Consider the following 23,261-nt stretch of genomic DNA (forward strand, 5'->3'; position numbering starts at 1 on the left):
GTCTGAAACTTGTTAAAGTTTATTTACACTGTATTGAGTGAATACAGGAACACCTTACAGGACTGTGACGAGGTCCCAAACACCTAATGTGGGGGAAACAGGATTATTGTAATTAAATTAGCATAGATTATTATGATAGTATTCAGTTTACAGGACCACATTCAGGCTCTCTACGTAACCGTATGTGGCCTCACAGGTCCTTGAAGATGAGATGAAATACAGAAACACAAAACACACTAATTAAAAACAGCATTTGGCATCGGAAAGAGAAAGAGGACACAGAAGAATATAGCTCTTTAACATCATTTCATGGTCATTATGTAACCGCCATGGTATACTTCAAAAACAGACATGACATGCAGACGAAGTGAAGGCGCAGAAACACATTCAACAAGCAGAAGAAATGCAAAAGGTTGTATACGGTGTCTCAATGGTGTGTGCGGACTGACAGAAGAGCCTTTAACTCACCGACACTGAACAATCAAACATTTGCACTTTAGTAACGTGATCTTCATTAAAATACCAAGTATTAGAGGATTGTCTCAAAGCGAAGCCAAACGCTTCACAGCAACGCAAGAAATGCAATCTCCTTTTCAAAAGGAAGCAGAAATCTAATACAAAGCAGACATTGATTGTTGAAAGAGAGTAAACTTATGTAAAACACAAATTCGTTTTCACTCCAAATTGAGATTATTTTTAAAACATTATGAGAACGCAACTGACGGCAAAGTAGCGTCAGCCATCTGAATCCTTTCGCTCAAACAGCAGTGGATTTTATCATTTTCTAGAAAGAGGACTTTCAAATATAGTGCAGACAGGACAATCACATCAAACAAAGTCTAGTGACAAAACACAACACTTGAGTTTAAAAAGAAAAAAGCAGTAAGATAACACTTTGGATAATATAACAATGCAGTGATAAATGTACTAAAGTCTTTCCCTTTGAGATTATGCATACAGATGACGGTTAAAAGGCACAATATAAATATGCAGTCACGCAAGACAAAAATAAACATTCTTAACGGTCAAGCTGCATGTGTGTAAGTAGGAAATCTTCTTCAGGCTCAGTGTTGTTCAGTCAAAATCTCAAATGGAGCCCTCCGGCTGTTCTCACGTCCACAAAATGAAAAATCCCTTTAACACAGTGAATCAGTTAATGAGCAAAGGAGAAATGTATTGCACAGTCATCGTCCTCTGTGGGTTACAATACGCCTTCAGAGGTTGTGGGTTGTCATGTGGATGTAAATTAAAAGCTGTGCAAGTAATTCTGTGGTTTCAGTCGCTTGACAAAGCTAATAATCTGAAAGTTTTAAGTAGAGAGTAGATCAATTAACGATTAGTTTGCATACCATTTTGAAGTTCGATTAATCGTTTGAGTCATTTTCTTAAAGCAAAAGAATCAAAAATGTACTTCTGTTGACATGAATATTATTTCTCAATCATAGTAAATTGAATATCTTTGGCTTTTGGATTATTGGTCGGACAGAAATGCAATTTAAAGACGTCACCTTGAGTTCCAGGAATGTTTTTTTGGGAGGACTTTTGAACATTATGTCAAAAAAATGTGTAAAAATAAAAAAAGCTCCTTACAATTTTCCTGGATCCCAAAGGGACGTTTTCAAAATGCTTTGTTCCAACAGCTTCACAAAACCCAAACATTTCCCTTTACCATCACACGAGCCAAAGACAAACAGAAAATGGTTGATTTCTTTAGAAGCACATCATCTTGGCTTTTTGCTAAAATAATGAAAATAGTTGCAGATTTCCTTTTTTCTTCTTTCTATCAAAACAGAAGGTTTGAGCTGCACAAGCAACATGTCCAAGCATCGGCCATGTTTTTAGAATTTCACTATGAGAAAGCCATGTGAGACTTTTCTTCTGTTTAACTTTTGTGCACCTTTAATACACGTTTTAAACTTGTGAGCACTGCGGACTTTCCTTTTGTGAAAGACTAAGCATTTGTTGCAGCTCTAGTTCTCACTAACTAACACGATGAACGTCAGGCGATTACAATTTCACTAGAAAAACTGAGTCTTTGGAAACAAAAGTATGCAATTTCATTTTTTTGGTAAATGACCTTTTTGATATTCAGTTGCATTAACAAAGCAATTCTGATTTGGTAGCAACATCATGACAACATGTAAGCGTAATAAAATATAATTCTACCGGCCAACACATTATTTCTTTTGCCCTTCATGTATACTGCCGTCCTCCTGGGATGACATGCATAGAGAAAAGGAACGCTTCAAATTAAACCTCTTAAGTGATTATGATCCTCTAACAATGCATCAGCCGAGTCAGGCTGAGAGCATGGGCGCATTACCTCGTCTAAAGCTTCCTGCCTCTACAGACGCACACCAGCCAGGTTTCCATCTCAACCAATTCAGATCCTGCATCCTGGGAAGTTTTGGCAAATAAATTCAATAAACTCCTCAGTGGGCGATATATTGAGAGAAGTTCGCAGATATAAAAGCTGTTGTTCTTCCTGCATCTTATCTTATCTCATCTTTTCAGGTGACTCCACCTCGGGTAGCCAGGGGGCGAGCTCTAGATGCACGCTCAAACACAGAACCTCCTTGTAAGTTGAGTAAACTAGAACCACCGCCTCGCAGTTGTATGCCTCTGCCAACCAGTTACGTTGCAGTTTACATCCAATTCTGTCCAAAATGTCATCACTTCATCATTTTATTTGTGTGAAATTGTTATAATTCTTGAGTTATGGCACAAAATGTGTTTTGCGAGGTCACAGTGACCTTGACCGTTGACCACCAAAATCTAATCAGTTCATTGTTGAGTTCAAGTGGATGTATTTGCCGAAATTTGAAGAAATTCCCTCCTCGCCTTCGTCAGATATCGCGTTAACGAGACTGAGACAGACGGACAACCCGTAAACATGACACTTCCTGCCATGGCTGACGCGGGGGCACACAAACAGAACTTCCTTGTTTGTATTGTAAACTAGTTACATTGCCAACAGTGACTTCCCGAAATATGAGTGCAGAGGAGGTTATGGACGAGGATACATTTTAGCATACACGCTGCTTTAGCTGACTCGGCAGAGAGAGCCAGAGGCTGCGGCAACACAAGAGGATATGTCCGGCGGGGACCCTGGGCGTCAGAAGCTTGCATGCTGTGCATCGTGGTACATGTAGGCACTTGTGAGCAGGACATCTCAGCTTTCACGGTCAATACAGCACGCATTGAGAAATGAATTGCTTCAGTTGACTACATTTACCATCAACACTGATGGACACATGATGCACATAAACAAGGATTCTCCCTTTAAACCAAATATAACAGAAAGTTGGCCAAACTTGATAAATATCCCTTAGATTTTAAAGTGACCAAGAATCATCCTGAACAGCACGAGAGAAGCATGTCGGTGCTCTCGGTTGGATACATTATGTAACAGAGACGCGGTGTCTTGTTACTCTTGGCTGAGATGTACAGCGACATCGGCAATGAGCAAAAGAAAATCGGCGACATATCAGTCTCGCTGTACAGGAGAAAGACTGAGGAGCAGGAGCAGAACAACATTGATTGAGCGTAACGGCCACTTCAGACAGAGGCTGTGCCCAGTTCTGTGATCCATACACGTTGCAATCTCTCATATCTCTCCTGCCTCGACTTACAAACACTGAATATACAGAAAACATGATTCAGGGTTTGTTTACAGAGTCACGTTATCTGGATTTACACTTAACACGCTATTATTTGGAATTAAAATATGTATCGTGCCACTTTCAACTGAACCATTTTAAAGCTTATTTGACGGACGTTAGTCTCTTTAAGGGATTACGAGGATACTTAGGACTGTCCACTGAGGAACCCAAAATCAGCTGTCAATATACTAATAATAGTATAACATCATCAGCTAAGAACAGCCCGGCTTGTATCTTTGTGTCAAAGCACTTTTCAGGTAATCTACAGGTTTTTAAATGGTTTATGGAGTTTACGAAGCTCTCATCCCAAAAAAGGAACATTTCATTCTTCCTTCAAATTCACCAAATTTGGAGATCCGAGCTGTGTCCCAAATCTTTACCACATACTAATTCTAAGCAAAATAATCCTGTTTTCAGCCTCTCAAATACGGAGATTTCCTGCTTTTCTCCGTTTTATAATCGCATTAAAATCAAAACATTTAAAGACGTCAGCGTGGAGAAATTGAAAAGGACACTTTTCACTTCCCTCTGACATTTTACAGATCAAACGATTCATTTAGAAAAGAATCATCACATCAATTGATAATGAAAATAATAGTTGCAGCCCTAATGCAGATTAGTATCTAGTACATAGCGTATAGTATTAGTATGTAGTATGGATTTGGGAGACAGCTAAGGTATTTATTTGGACGTTATGCTCAAGTCTTATTAGTAAGACTATGCCCGTGCAGTCTTACTAATACTATGAGGACTACTGGGGCAGGAAATGTGGTTCTTGTCTACTCGTACAACCCTTCAGGAGAACTCCAGTAGTTGAAATTGATCCGTGTTTGGTTTATGCTTATTACCTTTCATATTGTATTACTGAGCGTTGGAGAGCCGGCTCAGGTTTGTCAGAAGTTGATTCCCAGCAGGCTTACTGACCTCAGATCACACACACATGTATGTTGCAACACAGTGGAGGTCCGGCAGCTGACTGGTGGCGTGGTTTGGTTGGGTCAGGAGGGGAGGTCATGACCAAGATTTCTTTGACCTCATCTGGTTCCTCGTGTTAAATAGTTGAATGGTTACATGGGAGGCGAATAGTGCGATCATTTGATGACTGTCAAGTAACTTCTGCAAAATTATGCTTTCAAGTCTTTGTACGAGTGCAAAACAACCCAGAAGAGATAAAAAAAACTGCTCTGATATTAATCTTTCAGTTACACAGAGCCTAAATAAAAAGCTACAACAACTAAAGAGAATGCCAATAAACAATGGCCCTTTGGTCGTTTAAATGCAGAAAGAGAATGAACAATTAGAGCGATTGTTTTCACTGCAAGACATTTTGAAACTTAAAAGAAGAAGAAGAAGAAGAAGAAGAAGAAGAAGAAGAGACCAAAGAGGAGGAAAAAAAAATGGATATCTTCCCTTCTGTGTCCAAATCAGTGCCAGTTTCAGCCGTGGTGAGGTTAGCTGCCGTAGAGGAGGGAGTGCTGGGCGTCAGGAACCTAAACTCAGCCGAATGATGCATCCAGTCTGTTTCTCACAGTCAGCTCCCACCCAAAGTCCGCCTCAGTATGTTTCCATCACACATCACACAGTGAGTCATTAGTCCTCAAGTCAGGGCAGATTTTCTAATATGCAAGTTTGTGTCGTTCGGGGGTTGTGGAGGGTTTTCTCACATAATGTCACTCCGCAGCCCGACAGGACGACAACTTCATCTTCCCTTTAGTGTGCGACATTCAAACGCCGCCTCCTTTACAAGAAATCCAGTTCCAGCGCTTGGTGCAGGGACACGAGGTCGCCGTGAGTGGAGATCCGCCAGAAAGGCATATTGTGCTTCAGACAGGGAGACAGACACAACCAAAGAAAACACAACAGTGAGTCAGAAACTAACACTCAGCAGTAAATGTAGTGACAACTGACTTGCTAATCAAACTGGATTTCCATTATATATATATATATATATATATATATATATATATATATATATATATATATATATATTTTACAAGAGAGTCCTGTAGCCAGCAGCATAAAAAGTTTAAAAAAAAAGCAACAGACATAAAAAGAGAATTACCGCCTCTTATCATATTAGACGTTTGTGTGAAATTGTTAGAATTAGCATATTGGTCACAGTGGCTTTTGAACACCAACATCTAAAATCAAATTCCCTCCAGAGCTTCTGCGTTCACGAGAATGGGACGTACACTGAATCTGAACTGCATGTATATATAAAATATCACCATAATCAATTGCTGGAAAAAGCTTTTTTCTTGCACCAAAAGAAAAAACAAACTTTGTTTCTATAATAGAAACATAACTTCACCCTGAGTTGTTGTTTTTTTGGGTTGGTCACTACGAGTCTCAATTCACAGAGATTCCTCTGAAACACATTTAATGAAAATGAGATAAAAAGGCCCACATGTGTTTTGGGACGAGGAGCCTGCCCCCATATTGTAGGTTAGTTAGTAAATGTGATGTGATTTATTGTCAGAGTTAGTATCATCAGCCATGCTGCTGTTTTGAGTTGTGAGTGAACTGTATTGCTTAACACACATGAAGAAAGTGTTTGAAAAATATGCAACGCACACACGGGCCATGAGCTCGGCTGCAGCACAGCTACACATGTTTTGTGTGCAAAAGTAGACAGTGAAAATTATCTGTTGATAGTTCTACTGACATCATAACATTACATAACACTAGTCAGTATAACCTGTGTGACGTGGATCTTGTGGCAAGTAGATCTCCCTCGTGTGTGTGTGTGTGTGTGTGTGTGTGTGCCTAAACCAAAATGTGTATGCGTTCATCACAGAAATGACGACATTGCAAAAACCATGTTGTGACATTGGTAACCACTACGATATCGATATACCACCAACCCTAAAACACACAAAGCTAAAGTCGCAGTGACTTTATTTGTGTTTCTCAAATGTTCTGAGGACATGCCGAGCAGTTTGAGTAACAGAAAAGAAGGCAGAGGTCAGGGGAAGTGAGAACTTAAAAGTGTACCTGTTTTGCTGCAAACTCCTCATCTCGACCGTCACCTATCACCACGTAAGTCACTTTCTTTCCAAAGCGAGAGACGATCCTCTCAAAGCAACTCTCTTTCCCTGCATGAAAGGAAAAGAAAACATTACATAACATAAGCAGCATCTGAACATGATTTCCTCCTCTCTCACAGTAGACAAGAATGAATGGTACTTAATATTTTCCTACGTACCTATTTTAGTGGCACTGTAGATGTTCTCGATGGGGAAGACGTCTCCCAGGCCGTAGAGCAGCACCTTCGCCAGAGCTGGAACCAGCTGAGTGGTGGTGACCAACACATTCATACACTTCCCCCTGATGGTGGACGATCACATACCAGACATACATGCATAAATATGGGCTCCAGATTCATCAGAGCACAGACTTGTTTACACTTTGATGCCAGTTTTAGCTAAATAAAACATGGATTTTGAGGTTTTTCAAAACTAATTCAGCACAGGACAATCACAGCCAAGCTTATACTGTTATCCTTTTAAACAGCATCTAGGGTTACATCATCATACATAAACATGGTCTTTCAAAACTCAACTCATTTGGGCTACTGAGAAAACACTGCATTCCTAAATTTAACGCTAATGTCAAACACCTTAATGTAATTATTCACACGACTAGAGCAAAACAATAATAACGTCTGCTCAGACCTGGACTGGATGAGCAGCAGAGACTTGAGTGCTGTGCTGAGCCATACGTCTGTAACGTTCTCGATCTCTGACTGAAGCCGGAGAAGCAGCTCCCTCTTCATAGGACTCAACAAGTCTAAGGGACACAACAAGCAGTGAGTGTACAACCTCAACACCACAAGATGTAGATACAACGATCAGTGTATCAGGGAAAACATAGAACTCTAACATTATTAACTGTTTGCAAATGTCTGAAGTGATGCACCTTCTAATGTTTGGTGCTTTATTTTAGCCACTGGGCTGAACACATAGTATTTGACACGGCCAGAATAAACTAAGGAAAATAAGATACGCGTGTTCACTTCCTTTTGGATATTGGGCTTAATTAACTCATTTTACTGTTGTCACATGGCTGCACGTGCTCCAAGGAAAACAAACGCACTCAAAACAGGCAATTAAAATCATGACACACAAGAGTCGAGGAGGAAGAAGAAGAAGAAAGAGCTTCTGAACACGGTCTACTGACTTGGGAGTCTTTTTACTTTAACTAAAGAAGGTTTCCAAGAGCCTGTAGCCGCCATGTTTCCCCCCCCCAAGTGTATTGCACAATTTTAATCAGATTCATTTTTGTTTTATCTGGAGAAGAAAAAAGATGAATGAATGCTCGTTTCCATCCACTCCCGTTATGCGATTGTGTTTCACATCCTTCAGCAGAGCAGAAGTCACATGTACGCCATCATTTATTTGCTGAATCTGTTTCCATCTGTTGTAGTTTGCTTTTATCGATACACCAACTTTTCCACCTCAGCAAAATGTTTTTTCAGATTTTTTTTAAGCGAACAGTGAAAATAAATGCGCATAACAGGTGGATGAATCACTATATCATTTGTCATTTTAAATTCCAGGTATTCAAGAAAACAATTATTATTAATGCAAACCTACCTCCAACATTCCCTTTATAGTTATTGTACATCTCTTTTAGCCGGCGGTAGCGGAAGGCCAGTTTCCGCATCCACTCCACGCCTCCCTGGACCCCCGTGGTGGTTCCTGATGCACCGCCACCACTGGCACCATTAAAGCCATCAGTCAAGAAGTTGTAGGTACTAAAGTAGGAAGAAACACTTTTTGTTTGGATGAGGGGGGAAAAAAATCTGCTTCCCAGTCATGATGTGGAAGTATGGAAGTCATGTACTTTATATTGTACGTCATCTACAGGATAACACACCTCAGCTCCTGCCCATTGTCATCAGAGGCAACATCCTCAACATGGACTTGATCGCATTCCTTAAAGAAAACAAAAAGGGTTCTCATTTTACACATTGTATAATCATGTACTTGTTAACTGTTAACTTGTTTTTGAAAGGCTTAACACCAACACATATGGATTAAAGCAGAATATTTGTGAATTTGATGAATTATTCATTATACATCTATCTTTTTTCAATAACCGTTGACTTTTGGGCTTATTGCTCTGAAGTTATTGGAAATGTTTGGATCACACAATCATACGCAGCCACCACTGGAATCTAGGTCTACAGATAGTATAATACTGATCATATTAGTTTATTATCTGCAGAAATACCACCTTTAAACAGACTAGACATACAAAGAAAACAAAGCTTTGCAGCAATTTTGCACATGCATATCTGGGACACATATGCAGCTTATGAAGAAAGAAACAAAACTTACATCACAACCTTCTGACAACATATTGCAAACATGCAGACTCTAACAAAGTACAAATCAACAGAAAGTCTTTCTCCAGAGGTGCACACATTCTGGTCTACAGAATGACGTCAGACAATTAGTCCCCTCAATCTTAAAATTAAAATCTCAACGTTATGGATGAAGCTTCAAACTATTCGTTACAGCCCTCCTAGTTATGGCAGTAACATTGTGTCGCCACCTTTTCCAAGTAACTTCTGTGCAAGAATTTCTCGAGAACTCAGGAAGCTTAAAAAGAGATCATGAAAAATGTTCTAGTTTAATTACAGTTGTAAAAATGGATATAGGAAAATAGGAAAAGTTTCTCATGAATCATGGTTTGTAACAGCTGCTGTGACCGTCTTCCCTGCCATGGCTACACCAGTCTGAATGCATCTCACTGTACCTCCAGGTCGTTGAAGAAGAGGTGAGTGTCTGCCAGCTCAAAGATCAGCTCCTCCATCTGCAAGCCCAAGTTCAGCACTGTTGCTGGGTCCTGAACAAGCACAGACCCACAATAAATCCTTTATACAATAAACAGTGTCAGCCCTTTTCTAATTGTGTTGTATGCTCAAACATTTAGCTTATGTACAGAAACAAACCTTGCCAAACTTCTGTGCGTAGGAGCCCGTGAGCAGTGAGTGGAATATAATAATGGTTTCATCCAGATCCCACAGAAAGATTCTCTAAAAAGAGCAAAGAAAAGTTATTATAGAATAATCGCACTTTGCATTTGGGCTGTCCCGATATCAGACGTTCACTACACCTTTTTTGCGGCCAAAATAATTAACTAACGATATTATCGCAATATATATGGAAGAATTAAAACATAGTGAAATAAAATAATAGCAATGCTATCAGTCAAATTCATCTTTAACTTTATTGTTTATTGTGCAATCCACAAGGCCTAACATCTGCCAACGGGTTATTATGGTATGTGTACTGTTAACATATCAAGATTTCTTTTTTTATATCAAGGTTATAGTCAATACCAGTATAATTTGCGACACCCCCACTTCGCATTGTAAAATAAGTCGATCTACTCTAACAATCTGCTAAGCTAAAGACAGGGCAACAACCACTTAATGCTTTGTTCATGTGTGCAAAGAACTCGGTTACCTCCAGGTCGGTGTCAGCAGGCGGGGAGCTATCAGGCCTCTTGCCCTTCCCTTTGGCTTTGCCAACAGAGTTCCTGCGTCCAACCTCGTCCTGATCTCGGGCTCCGGCGGGGAGAGCCACACTGGTAGGGAGGGCCGCACCTGCTGGGAGGTTCTCTGGTGGAGACGCATCTTAATACACAAGAGTCTGAAATGAGTACCTTTCTTCTGTTAAGACTTAAGTACAAAGATAGACAGTCCAGAATTACAAACATGATGGGAAAGAGCAGATGTAACTGGGATGTCTATATAAAATGCAGGTAAAACTAAAAGTCAGATAAATTGTGTCCAATCCCATTCATCCACTTTTTAAGTAATTCATAAAACTGCCCCCGTTAAGACGCTATAGAGCTGCTGCAGCAACCAAGAACCTTTACAAAAAGTCGTTCATACCAAATGCAATAACTTTGCTAAATTCCTAAACACCAGAGTGGTTCCAGTGTGAATCCATGTCTGCTTTTGTCGTCTGTACTGTGCATGTTGTGCTATTTATTGTATGTATTGTGATTTACTATGATGTTGTAACCAAGCTGTGAAGCTGAAGGCAAGAGCAAAGATTAGTATTTTAGGAATTCAAATGAATGGATATGAATACTCAATATAATAAACACAGTGTTTAATAAATTATTATTTAATAATAAAACAGCCATCACAATCTCTAATGTTCAAATTAAATAATAGAACTCATAGTACTGAAGTTACCCCTGGGAGGCAGTCCAGCTGAGGCGGCCTGCTCCGACTTTACAGCTGAATATCCGGCCACTCCCACCGCGGCACCGTGGTCATCGCTGCTGGGCAGCCCGGCAGGCACGTAGCTGGGAGGCAGAGCGTAATACTGAGAGAACTGACTCTGTCCCAGAGAGTTGTAGCTGCTAAATTCCTGGAGGACATTTAAAACAAACAATGTGATCAACAGAAGGTTGGTGGAAAAACAAAACAAACATTATGCATAAATAATGTCCAGCTTCCCAACACTTCTCATATCTTTCACCATTATTGTAATGAAATCAGGTTCTGTGTCAATAAGCAAGTTAAGCCCGACAACCCCAGAGATGGAAACTTAGATAAATGATCCCCGGGGTACGAGGTTCCCGTGTTGTACTTACTCCCAAAGGGTGCCGCCATATTTATCATAATATTGGATGTCTTCAATAACAATTCAATTTGGTTTTTTTACATTTTCCTTTTAGTTGCAGAATAAAACAGAAGAAAAAAAGAAATGAAATATTAAATTACCGTATTAAAAATATGCAGTCATAATACAGCTAATGATATTTGCTCATGATAATTGTCATAGTAATATAAAATGCTTTTTGATTGAGGAGTTTATCCCACTCTGAGAGAGAAGACTGACGGCTTAACAGACAGCTGCTCATGCATGACAAATATCCATTCACTGTGGACGGTTACGTCCTGTAAACAAACGCTAAACCTATTAGCTGTGCGCTCGAGATCAGACTGGAAATGTAACCATTTCAAATATTGGTGAGTAGCCTACTTGAAGGCATTAGATGTGTTAAATAGATATGTTGCATCCGTTTTCTTCTGGGAAAGATAACCTGATCAAACATGATGTAGTGGGATATACTGCAGTTCCTTTCCAGGTGGATTGTATTGGTCCAGTTACCTGGAGCACTTTCACTTTGAGATTTGTTTGAGTGAGAGAAGGTCCTGTAACTTAGTGCAGTTTTTGTAGAAAATGTAAGTAATTAATAGTCAATGTTTTGTTTACAAACGAGTTTCATTTTTCGATAACTTAACATAAAAGAAAAAATACATTTGATTTACAAATAGACAATGAATGAACATTAACCCACAGAGACAGAGTTTTGTCGTTACCTGGTGGGCCACTGTGGGAGATGTTGTGGTGGCAGCTGTCGCTGAAGGGATGCTGGAGTACACACTGGATGTTGTGAAGCTTGAGCCTGGAGACAGAAAGAGCTCAACTAAAACTGTGCCATTGGAAAATAAAAGTATTTGAAGTGATTAACAAGAGAGGAAGACAGAGCTGTGCCACTGCAAGATCTTCTTTATTTTTCTCATCTTTGAAGAGACTGCGACAGAGTTATCTTGTGAGACAGAGTGAGGTTGCAGCTTGCCTTGGCTGGGGTATGAGTAGTGCAGCTGGCCTGGCTGGGTTGAGGTATATGCGGTGCTGAAGCTGAGAAACCCAGGCTGGCCACCAGAGGGCGCCTCAGGCAACCCTGTCTCTGTTTTAATGCCTGGCCACATAGCACCTGAAGATGAAAGAGAGCAATGGAAGCAGAAAATGAAAGAAGCAGCGAGTGGATAATTGAAGATGGGGCAAAGTTAAGAAACCAGGTCCTTCAGTCAAGATGTGAATGTTTAAGCAGAGCTCAAAAGCAAATCGATTCCACAGCGTCAAAGCACAGTAAGGCCTCTAAAGCAGAGTGACAAAAAGGTGTGATGCTTAGTTTTTAGTGAGCAGAGAGTTAAAATAGGCTGTTAGAGTAGAAGCCGAGACTAACCAAAGGGCGGGAGGCCGTAGGTCTGGCCTGTCTGGGGGAAGGCTGAGTACACAGTGGACTGGGCCAGAGGAGGAAAGCCCACCTGGTTGGTGTACGACGTCACTGCTGGGCTGAAAGAAAAAGAGCAAGAGAATCAGTACTTGAAGAAAAACCTGCAGGTGCTAGTGTTGTCAAAAATAGATATTTTTTAAGCAATCGTATTAGAGTTATACGTATTGGTGCACAAAATTTAGTTGGCAACACAAAAACAGTATTTAACCCCATTTTCTTTGACAGTAACATTTGCTATTTAGTCACACATGTATACTTGCTGAAGTAGGAATAAATTGCAAATACCCTTTAATGCACTTTATGTAGCAGTTAATATCCAGGGTTGATCTAAGTGAAATCAGCACCTAATATTGTGGAGAGGCAACAGCAAATGCAGAGGTGTTGCTTACAAATCAGGCCTGGAAGTAACTGAGGAACGTTCCTGCAGCTTAAGGAAAGTTAGATTTAATACTTTTTTTAATGTCGGCCACAAACAAAATATGTTCTTGAGTGTTGTTGGTTCTGCGATCCTGATCTTTATGACTTTTTGCGAGAAGCTTTTGGTAAATTAATAAATAAATCTTATCAATTATTTTAAATTGCAATGACTCAAGTCTTAGGGTGGGGGTCTTTTTTAAGACTTTCGGAAAAAAAGATTGAATTAAGTCATTAATACCAATTAACCCCCCTTTTTTTTTTAGCTTCATGATTTCAATGCCTTTTAAGATTTCCGAAGGATCCGCAGGAACCCTGTAGGAAAGCAGAAGAGTCCTGAGGAACAAGAGGATTTCAGACATGTGGCCATTTGCACGTCATCCCCTTCTCTCCCCCTTTCCCAATCTTAAAACTGTACTATCATTAAAAGGCATAAAAAGCCCAAAAAATTATCTTTTATAATATAATAGGCATACATACAGAGGATAGAATATTTCCTGATATGCATTTTTATTTTTAAATGTGTATGCTGTCAATTACAGTTCTTATAAAGAAAGAACATTGGAATCAGCAGGTCAGACTTTAAACAAATCTAAATCCACCAAGAAAATTGCAATCGGTGCATCTCTATTGATAAGTTATTCACACTTGTTCCATGCAGTGCACTCACTTGCTTCCTTGATAAACCTGTTGGGTGTATTCAGATGTTGCTGTAGAGTCTGTGGCTGTTAAAAAAGACAACAGTTTCAGTTTGACATACAAGAGCAGCTTTCTTCTCGTCAGACCTTTAATGAGTATTGTTTAGAACTGAGACAGTGTTTCTGTTCGTACCAGAATGTGCATACGAGTTCATGGAGTCATCGCATGCTTGAGGTGCCGCCCCTCTGTCCGACTGCACCTGATCACCTAAAATCAAACAAATTGTCAATATCTTCCAGGAACAGTGCTGTGAGTGCTGTCACATGTTCTACTTACCTGGATCGAGCTGGGCTGTGGACAGGGCAGAGTAAGAGCCTTCCTGCTGTGATGAACCCAACGCAGCAGCTGGACTCCTATCGTCGCCTAAATCACTAGAAGAGCATAAAGAATACATTATAGCCAAATTATAGAATTTCTACTGCCAGCCAAAAGCCATATAAAATAATAAAACTGACATCTGGCAAAAAAGATGAGACAACCATCACATAAAAAACAATCTACACTGGTCGGGACAGTACCGAATAGTTTGAAGCTTCATTCGTAAAGTTGACATTCCAATTCGAAATCAACATGTTTTTTTTGCAGATAAAGATTCGTCTTCACTAATATGATCAGTTTTGTACTATTTGTAGAGTTAGATTCCAGTGTTTCCGACTTCCAAACATTCCCAATAACTCCAGCGCGTTGTTAAGTCCAAAGGAAAAAAGATAGATGTAATTGTTTACAGAATTCACAACATGTTCTTTTCTAACAAAATACTCTGTAATAATGCTTCAATTCATAATTAATGGCGTTAAGCCTTTCAAAAACAACATTTTTACTGCGGCCAAAAAGCTGTTTGCTCTCCCGCTTGCTGCACACAAAGGGAGGCACACACACAACACAACACCACACACACACACACTTTTTGCTTTTTTAGGGTAATGAGGTCATAAAATGCATTTAATTCAAAAACCTCAATAGAAGCTTCAAATGTAAAAAAATAAAAAAAATAAAAAGACTTTCATACAGACCTACCGACATGATGAAGAAACTCTTTCTTTAAAAAATAATCTATTCAAAACTTTTGGTTTTGGAAACAAGAATTTGGTTTTCTATCAGAATGAGTAGGCAGCAATTTAAAAGAACAGAAACAGACGCAAAAACCACTGAAGACCAACCTCGGCTCTTCTTCCAGTCCACCGTCTATCTCAAGCTTAGCCTTCTTTGCCTGCAAACACACAAAAAGAAGGTAGACATTTTTCTCTGCTGCTTCAGGAATGTGATATGCATCTTTCTTCCTCAGTATAAGCCAATAAAGCCAGAGAGGAAAATAAAATCAGGCCACTATTATAAAAACTGAAGGTCAATATAAAAAATACTGCTCCATCGTGTCAGAAATGTATTTGCCCAAAGTCAATTTTTATTTGCACCTATACACATTTTTAAAAATGATTTATTAGTGATTATCAAATAACAACGATTTAAGTTAATTGTCATGTTTAATCTTCATTTAAATAAATTAATCAGAACAAGGACAAAGTGTATCATAGATAAACTTAACTCAACTTAAACTTAGATAAACTTGGTCTTTTGTGCCTGATCGGTACTGCACATGTGCGACTCTCAACAGAGATGAGAAGGAAGCGAGATGGCTCACTCCTTAGCTACGTCCATCATCAGTTTGCCAGCCGGCACTTTACCCCCGTTCAGCGGGCAATCATTATTGTTGATCCCAGTAATTACTTTTGAACAGTAGTTGTCCCTCAGAGTTGCAAGTATTCTTTCTTTCGACACAAGAAATACAACTTTATATCAACGAAACATTGTGGATACACACAGAACCATAATAATACAATATACTATGCTGTGAAAAAGGTTGTTCACAAAAGTTTGAATTATTTATTGACAAAGCACTTCTTGGAAAACTACCTGGGTAACTTACATGTCTTTTTAACTATAGAGCAAATTCACACTGTACTAGGTCCAAAGACTATTTGGTCTTTGAAAATCATGTAATACTGGGATTGGGAAACTAGGTTTTAAATACTATGCTCCACACAAAGCTTGTCAAAGTAGACCAACAAATCCTTTTCAATTCATTTAAATCTCTTTTGACTGAAATCGAGCAGAGTGAATGCATGCGTTTTCTACAAATTGATGTGGTACCTTATGTGATGTCCTTGGCCTGCTTATTGTATATTGTGTTGATGAATATTGTAACTTTTAGGTGCTTCTATTGTTTAACCGTAACTGTAATAGGGCGTCCTTGAAAAAGAGAGCTTGCTCTCAATGACTGTCCCTTTGATAATAAAGAAAAACATTTCCCCCCCCTCCCTGCTCTGTGTCATGTGTCACCGTGTGCAGACTCACCGGCAGTTCAGGCAGCTCCTGCGAGTCGACCATCTCTGCAGCAGAGCGACCTGACATGTCTGCACGCACAGCCTACTCTCTACACCTGGAAAGCGTGTCCGGACCCTGCTTTACACAACCACAAAACATAAAAGGCACAGAATAAATGGGGGTTATGCCTTATGTACGTGACTCTCCCTCCCCTTGTTTCATAAACGCTCATCGATAAATCCCTCCTCCGCCACTATCGCAGGGGTGATCAGCAGGGAGGTGGCAGCGTGGTGCACCCTGGTCTAATCTCATGCACTGACGTTGTCCCAATGTCTCCACCACGCTTGTGTTTGCTGTGGGATTAAGGAAGCGTGCCAATTTACATGTGACCTCACCTCCATTCAACGAAAACATATTCTCCAGAAGCATTATCTTCTCAGGTGCAAGCTGTTGTATCAATAGATGCCCGGAGGGGATAAGATCTAACCTCATTTTGTCCAATTGGCCTTTCCCTCACGGCTGGGACATGTATCTAACTGACATAACATCATCTTATGCAAGTGAACTCAAAAAAGTATTACATTTGAAGGGAAATAAGGCCACTGGATGATGCACTGATGATAAATTAACTCACATACTTATATTTTAAATAGTTCAACCACAGCCTGTCTAACTCCAGTGTTTCCCCTACCGTTGTTTCAGGAGGGGCGCGCACCCCCCCAACGGAGTCCCGCACCCCCCCTGAAATTCAAGGTGTTTTTTCTTCTTTTTAAAATATATTTGCAATTCACATTGAACAGGTGCTCTTTTATTAAATAAACTAAACGCTTATGTTTATCTCATTTATTTGCACGTTTCAGTGTGTACTTTGCGCATTCACATTCTCTCCTCCGCTGTGTTTTGCGAAGGGCGCTGTGTGTGTGTGTGTCGCTCCTGACACACACACACACAACTAAATAGAATCCGCGCCACGCAACCGTAGTGGTGTGTGTGCAGTGTTTCCCTATCAAAAGAGCCATTTTGTCCCTCTTCCACCAAATAAGATTTGTCTGGAGCCACAAAACACATTTGATAACACAGCTTATAAGTTAAATATATAGTTATACTATATTTGTTGCATTAATGAAATTGCAGAATGACAATAAAGGAAACTGTTGAGATCGTGTTGCTATTTTCACCCGTTTAAAATACCAAACTCTTTAAAAGAGAAGGACAAATTTCACTGGCATGTTTAGGCCTACTTTGAAATAAATTAAACAGCAGAACTATGCAGGTATATTTGAGTCCTCCCCATATGTGTTGAATCAAATAAAAATAAAATTATTATAATATAAAAATACACAAACAATAAAAAATACAAATGAAATTAATAAAAAAAAGTAGCCCGCTTTGAAATAAAAAAAACGTATAGCTGCAGCCTAATAGCTTAAAAAGAGTGAATATAAAAAATAGGCCAGTTTGTATTTAATTATCTCCATTTCAGTGTGTTATCATCCACATGGAGGTGGTGTTCATTTCTTTGGCTTTAAACAATTCACAACAGCCTCACGAATGTTTGTTCTTGAAATATCTTTCAACATTACATTTTCTGTTTGCTAATTTCTTGCCACATATCAAGCACACAGGGTAAGCCAGCATCGTTGGCAGTGAAAGCAAATGTATCTGTCTGCGAAGAATTAAACTCTATTTCCCTCTGAGACTTTTCTTTTTTTGGTTTGCATACCGAGTTAGATGGGGGTTCTGAAACTCAACATGTGCCACCTGCAGGGAAAAACGCCCTTCAACGCAGCAGAATGTGATGCATATTTTAGTGGACGAAATATAAAATAAAAATAGCATACATCATCTCAAACTCCAAGATAAGAGGTGTTCCCTTTGAAAGATTGTCCACTGTGCAACAAAAAACACAGAAAAATAAATATTTAGTTCTACGTTTTGTTTTTGTTTTGTCAAAGCTACAGGGAGCCACCACAGAGGGGTTAAAGAGCTGCATGTGGCTCTTGAGCCGCAGCTTGCAGACCCCAGGGGGGGGGGTTCTATTTAGTTCTCCCCTCTCCTTTCTTCCGCTCTGTAGGTGTGTGCGCACGTGTGTGTGTGTGTCAGCTGCGAAGCCCCGCCCTTCGCAAAACGAAGTGAAGCTCTCCTTGTGAATGCTCAAAGCACATAAATTAGATCAATATCATAAGAGTTTAGTTTATTTAATAAAAGAGCACCTGTCAATGTGAAAAGTGAGTTGTGAATAAAAAAAAAAATATATTTATTTTTTAAATCGAGAAAAAAACAAAAAACACCTAGTATTTCAGGCAGGGCACTGGGCGCTGGGCTCCGTTGGCGGGGCGCAGCTGGTATATCGATACTGCGATATGAGCGTTAAAACCGTTTCAAATATTTATTATCGATATGTTTCAATATTTTATACTAGCTACGACCAGCTCCAATTTGAAAATCTCCGGCTGATGGTGGCTCGCCGTTTTGGCCAAGAGCTTTACAACATCCGTTGTCCGGACCATGGACTCTCTCCATGCGGGGTGGGAGAGGGTCCACTGCTCCCGGGTGGACTGTCCTCAGTGCGGCAGGGGTCAGCTGCGATGTTGGCAACCCACCTGACCAGTCTTTTAAAACAGACTCACCTCGTTTACCGTGCTTTGAATGTGCAGTGTTCTCCAGAAGCATTAGCTGCTCAGGTGCAAGCTGTTGTATCAATAGATGCCCGGAGGGGATAAGATCTAACCTCATTTTGTCCAATTGGCCTTTCCCTCACGGCTGGGACATGTATCTAACTGACATAACATCATCTTATGCAAGTGAACTCAAAAAAGTATTACATTTGAAGGGAAATAAGGCCACTGGATGATGCACTGATGATAAATTAACTCACATACTTATATTTTAAATAGTTCAACCACAGCCTGTCTAACTCCAGTCGATCTAGATGACGATAGTAAGGCACTAAATTTATCTGGAAACGATACGCTTAATGATTCAGATTCATCATCAATTGCAAGCGAACTCACTTGTCAGGTATGTGAAATTGTATTCTCTGATCCAAACAATAAATTAATGTCCCTTGAGCGATGTGAGACATGGTGGTATACAAAATGCATTAATTTCTCGGACAACAAATATGAAGTCATGAAATCTAGCCCAGATCTACATTGGTTCTCTTCGTCCTGCGATACCAAAGTCCGCAGTACTATTACCACTGAGAAACTCATAGAAGATAGATTTAAGTTCTATTTTGAACAGTTTCGCTCTGAGATTGAGGACATAAACAAGAAGATCGATACCAAATTCGACAAAAGCGACATTAGCAAATTACACAAAGAAGTGTCCAAACTGAAAAATGATCTAACGACACAGACAGCCGAGTGTACTAAACTTTGCGAAGACTTGAATAAACAAACACATCAGCCAGCCGCCAATTCAGCATCTCTAAAAGGTGAGATAGAAACTTCCATCACCCGATCACTATCGAATAAATTTGCAAAAGATCTCGACGAGCGTGGCTTCAGAGACAACAACGTAATTGTGTTCAATTTCGAGGAAAGCGCCCATAACAATTCACAGGAAAGAAAAGACGATGACCACACTAGGTTTTTACACGTCTGCAAATCTGTCCTGAACTTCCGTCCGGAAATTATAAATGTGACACGACTAGGCAAGATTTCGGAGGATGCGACAAAGCCACGACCATTGAGGATTAAACTTAATTCATCAGTACAACAGAGAGAACTACTGAAACTAGCACCACGACTTTCTGTTTCAAACAACGACTCAGCAAAAAACTTGTACTTGAAGCGGGACTTTGACACCACTTCAACAATCGGTCGACAAGCAACTCAGAGACGAGGCGAGAAGAAGGAACGCCCAGGCGGAGGCTCAGGGTGAGGATGCCCGTTGGCAGGTGAGAAGGTGGGAGGTGGTTCGACGCCCTACCCGAGCGGCCGAGCCAGTCAACATCCAGTAAATAGGAGCCTGAAAGATGTAAATAAATTAACTTGTATGTATACGAACGCAGACTGTCTGATGAACAAGCGGCAGGAATTCCATACTACGGTGACAATTCATCAGCCCTCGATAATTTGTGTAACGGAGGTATTACCAAAGAACTGTAGATATAAAGTCACACAAAATGAGCTTGAAATTGATTCAAATATCTACACCCTGTATACAAATGTTGGAAATAATCAAGTACGAGGAATGTGCGTTTACGTTCATCAATCTGTAACATCTACCGAGACAACAGTCAAACTCGTCCAAGTAAATAAGTTCTCCGAAATGATCACTTTTGCCACTAGAAAAGCTGTTCAGGACTTTGAGAGGAACCTAGCCCAAGAAACGGCAGTGAACCCTAAAGCTTTCTGGAGGTACATCAAGACTAAGACAAAGCCATATTCTAACCGTATACCAGATTTAGAGACTCGTCTTCCAGACGGCACAACATTTACGGCAAAGACAGACAAGGACAAAAGGGAACAGCCTGAATGCCAGATTTGGAGATCTTTTCACCGTGGAAAAGGACAATATTCCTGACATTGCCCGACTAGATAATGTCCCTAACATGTAACCACTGAAGATAGACAGAGAGACGGTGCTGAAATTGTTGAAGAATACGGAGCCCAACAAATCGCAAGGTCCGGACGGCATACACACGATAATACTCAAGGAACTCTGCAATGAACTCGCAACACCACTACATATGATATACCAAAAGTCGGTTGACAATGGTGAAGTTCCTGAAGACTGGAAAGTTGGAACTATCAGTCCTATCTACAAGAAGGGCGCCAAATCCGAACCACTGAACTACCGACCAGTAAGCCTCACATCTGTGGCATGCAAGATCCTGGAGACTATTATCCGTGACCACATCATGTCTCACCTCTCCCAGTATGATATAATAACACCACACCAACATGGTTTTGTACCGGGACGCTCAACATCGACACACCTGCTGGAGACATTAAATGCATGGACTGACATCATAGACCAGGGATCACGTATTGATGCAATTTTACTAGACTTTCAAAAAGCCTTCGACAAAGTGCCGCATCAGCGTCTAGTCAAGAAAATGGAAAGTTATGGTATTACAGGACTGTGGGTGACATCATTCCTGAGAGAAAGGAAACAGAGAGTTTCTGTAAATGGTACTCTCTCAAACTTGATAGGTGACTAGCGGTGTGCCTCAGGGCAGTGTCATCGGTCCGCTATTGTTTGTGATCTTCATAAACGACCTACCACTTGCTGTAAAAAGCCAGATCCAGATATACACGGACTACACCATCATCTACAGAAAGCTTGTATCAATGAACGACTGCAGAGAGCTACAGAATGACCTTCGACAACCCGGACAAGTGGGCCCACCAGTGGCAAATGAAATTTCACCCACAGAAATGTATACTCATCCGGCTAGGCACAGGACATCCAGACTTCACCTATCATATGACAGACGACACTGGCAGTATAGTCAACCTACTCGAAAAGGACGAAGAACGAGTCCTCGGTGTCATCATCGACAACAACTTCAAGGCACACGTCGACAATATTGCACAGAAGGCTAACAAAGTCCTTGGGATAATTCGACGATCTTTTACCCATCTGGAAAGAAAAACCCTCGTATTGCTATACAAGTTTGGAATCCAAGCAAGCAGTACCAGATAAACGCCTTGGAACAGGTCCAATGTAGAACCACACGACTGATACTTGACCTCGCAGACAAGGACTACTTGTTTCGATTGAAGTTGAATCATAAATGACTGGAACTCTCTACCAAACCACGTTGTGACAGCCCCGTCCACTAATGCTTTTAAATCTAGACTAGACAAACACTGGAGGGACTATCGCTACAACTACTAGCGTACACCCAAAAATCTATGTTAAGATCAATTGTATACATTAGGCATATTGCCTTCACACTACTGTAACCATGATGATGATGATGATGATGATGATGATGATGTTTCATTTATGATGAGGATGATGATTATGTTTCAATATTTTATACTAGCTACGACCAGCTCTAATTTGAAAAGCCGCGGCTGATGGTGGCTCGCCGTTTTGGCCAAGAGCTTTACAACATCCGTTGTCCGGACCATGGACTCTCTCTATGCGGGGTGGGAGAGGGCCCACTGATCCCGGGTGGACTGTTCTCAGTGCGGCAGGGGTCAGCTGCGATGTTGGCAACCCACCCGACCAGTCTTTTAAAACGGACTCACCTCGTTTACCGTGCTTTGAAGGTGCAGTGTTAATTTATAATTAAAACGCAGAAATAAATAAACAATCTGCACAGTCAACACAAGAAGCTAGATATAGGCAACTAAGACTGACCGATACTATGAGTAGCTATAACAGGCACTAATTAAGCATAACACCCCAGCATTTAGACGCCACCGTGCAAGCTTTTGAACAGGAACGTTAGCTTCCTAACGTTAGCAAACGGAGTCGCTACATTTACGCAATATACCCTACATTATAATAAAAAAGAGTGTGTCACCCAATCTGGATTTAACAAGCATGCTAGGTACCTTGCCTGGGGTTAATGGCGGTTAAATAACTAAGCTGGCTGTGAGTTACTTAGTTTTGCCCGGGCATGAAAGTTTTCCGCTCCATAAATTAGTCGGTACCAGCAGCAGCCATTGGAGTGGGTATTGATATGGCATCGTGTGAAAGCATCTCACTGCCGTTTCACCCAAACTGGGAGGCTCATCACAACACAAATACTCCCGACACATCAAAAATGATCAAATTCAGTCTTACCATTGAAGGAGTGAACGAGAAACGCTTTTAATTAAGCGTCTTTAACTGAATCCACAAGCTTTGTCTGTTGTTAGGGAGCACTATTTCGCAGGAAGTTTTCGTCAGGCCTACTGCGCATGTGCAGAATGTTGATTCACAGTAGCCCTTTCTTTGGCGCGACGGAGGACGACAGGTGTGGCGGTACGTCCTCAACACAGGTGAGAAAAAAAAACTGAAAACATCTTCCTATAAATTCATGCGTCAAAACAAATTGTAGAACACGTTTAGAAAACAGTTTGTTAATGCATTATTATTATTATTATTATTATTATTATTATTATTATTATTATTATTATTATTATTATCATCATTATTATT

At 40.3% G+C, this 23,261-nt stretch overlaps 1 protein-coding gene across 5 annotated transcripts; it reads right to left on the reverse strand.

Moving 5' to 3' along the window:
* Position 1: 1 nt before the first annotated feature.
* eya3 (EYA transcriptional coactivator and phosphatase 3) lies at positions 2-23,038 on the reverse strand. 5 transcript variants are annotated; one of them, XM_029442589.1, is made up of 19 exons: positions 22,905-23,038; positions 16,182-16,286; positions 14,990-15,039; positions 14,106-14,200; positions 13,962-14,036; positions 13,801-13,855; positions 12,666-12,775; positions 12,276-12,413; positions 12,016-12,101; positions 10,879-11,056; positions 10,139-10,308; positions 9,622-9,705; positions 9,426-9,515; positions 8,541-8,599; positions 8,258-8,418; positions 7,337-7,451; positions 6,868-6,989; positions 6,657-6,757; positions 2-5,483 (listed from the first exon to the last, which is right to left on the reverse strand). In XM_029442589.1, the coding sequence occupies exons 2-19, from the start codon at positions 16,236-16,238 to the stop codon at positions 5,403-5,405; spliced, it is 1,827 nt and encodes a 608-aa protein (XP_029298449.1). In that variant the 5' UTR covers positions 16,239-16,286; positions 22,905-23,038; the 3' UTR covers positions 2-5,402. The 5 variants fall into 5 exon arrangements, with proteins under 5 accessions (XP_029298449.1, XP_029298450.1, XP_029298452.1 ...); XM_029442590.1 differs by having other exon boundaries at positions 16,182-16,289; positions 22,905-23,009; XM_029442592.1 differs by lacking the exon at positions 22,905-23,038 and adding an exon at positions 22,642-22,763.
* Between the last annotated feature and the right edge of the window lie 223 nt (positions 23,039-23,261).

Source organism: Cottoperca gobio, chromosome 11 (assembly GCF_900634415.1).
Source record: "Cottoperca gobio chromosome 11, fCotGob3.1, whole genome shotgun sequence".
Taxonomy (NCBI): Eukaryota; Metazoa; Chordata; class Actinopteri; order Perciformes; family Bovichtidae; genus Cottoperca; species Cottoperca gobio.

Coding starts and splice junctions, on each gene's coding strand:
- eya3 (XM_029442589.1), bottom strand. CDS start 16,238: ATGTCAGGTCGCTCTGCTGCAGAGATGGTCGACTCGCAGGAGCTGCCT. Junction 15,040..16,181: donor AGGAGCTGCCTGAACTGCCG/GTGAGTCTGCAC, acceptor GTGTGTTTGCAG/GCAAAGAAGGCTAAGCTTGA. Junction 5,484..6,656: donor AGGAGTTTGCAGCAAAACAG/GTACACTTTTAA, acceptor CCCTGTCTGAAG/CACAATATGCCTTTCTGGCG.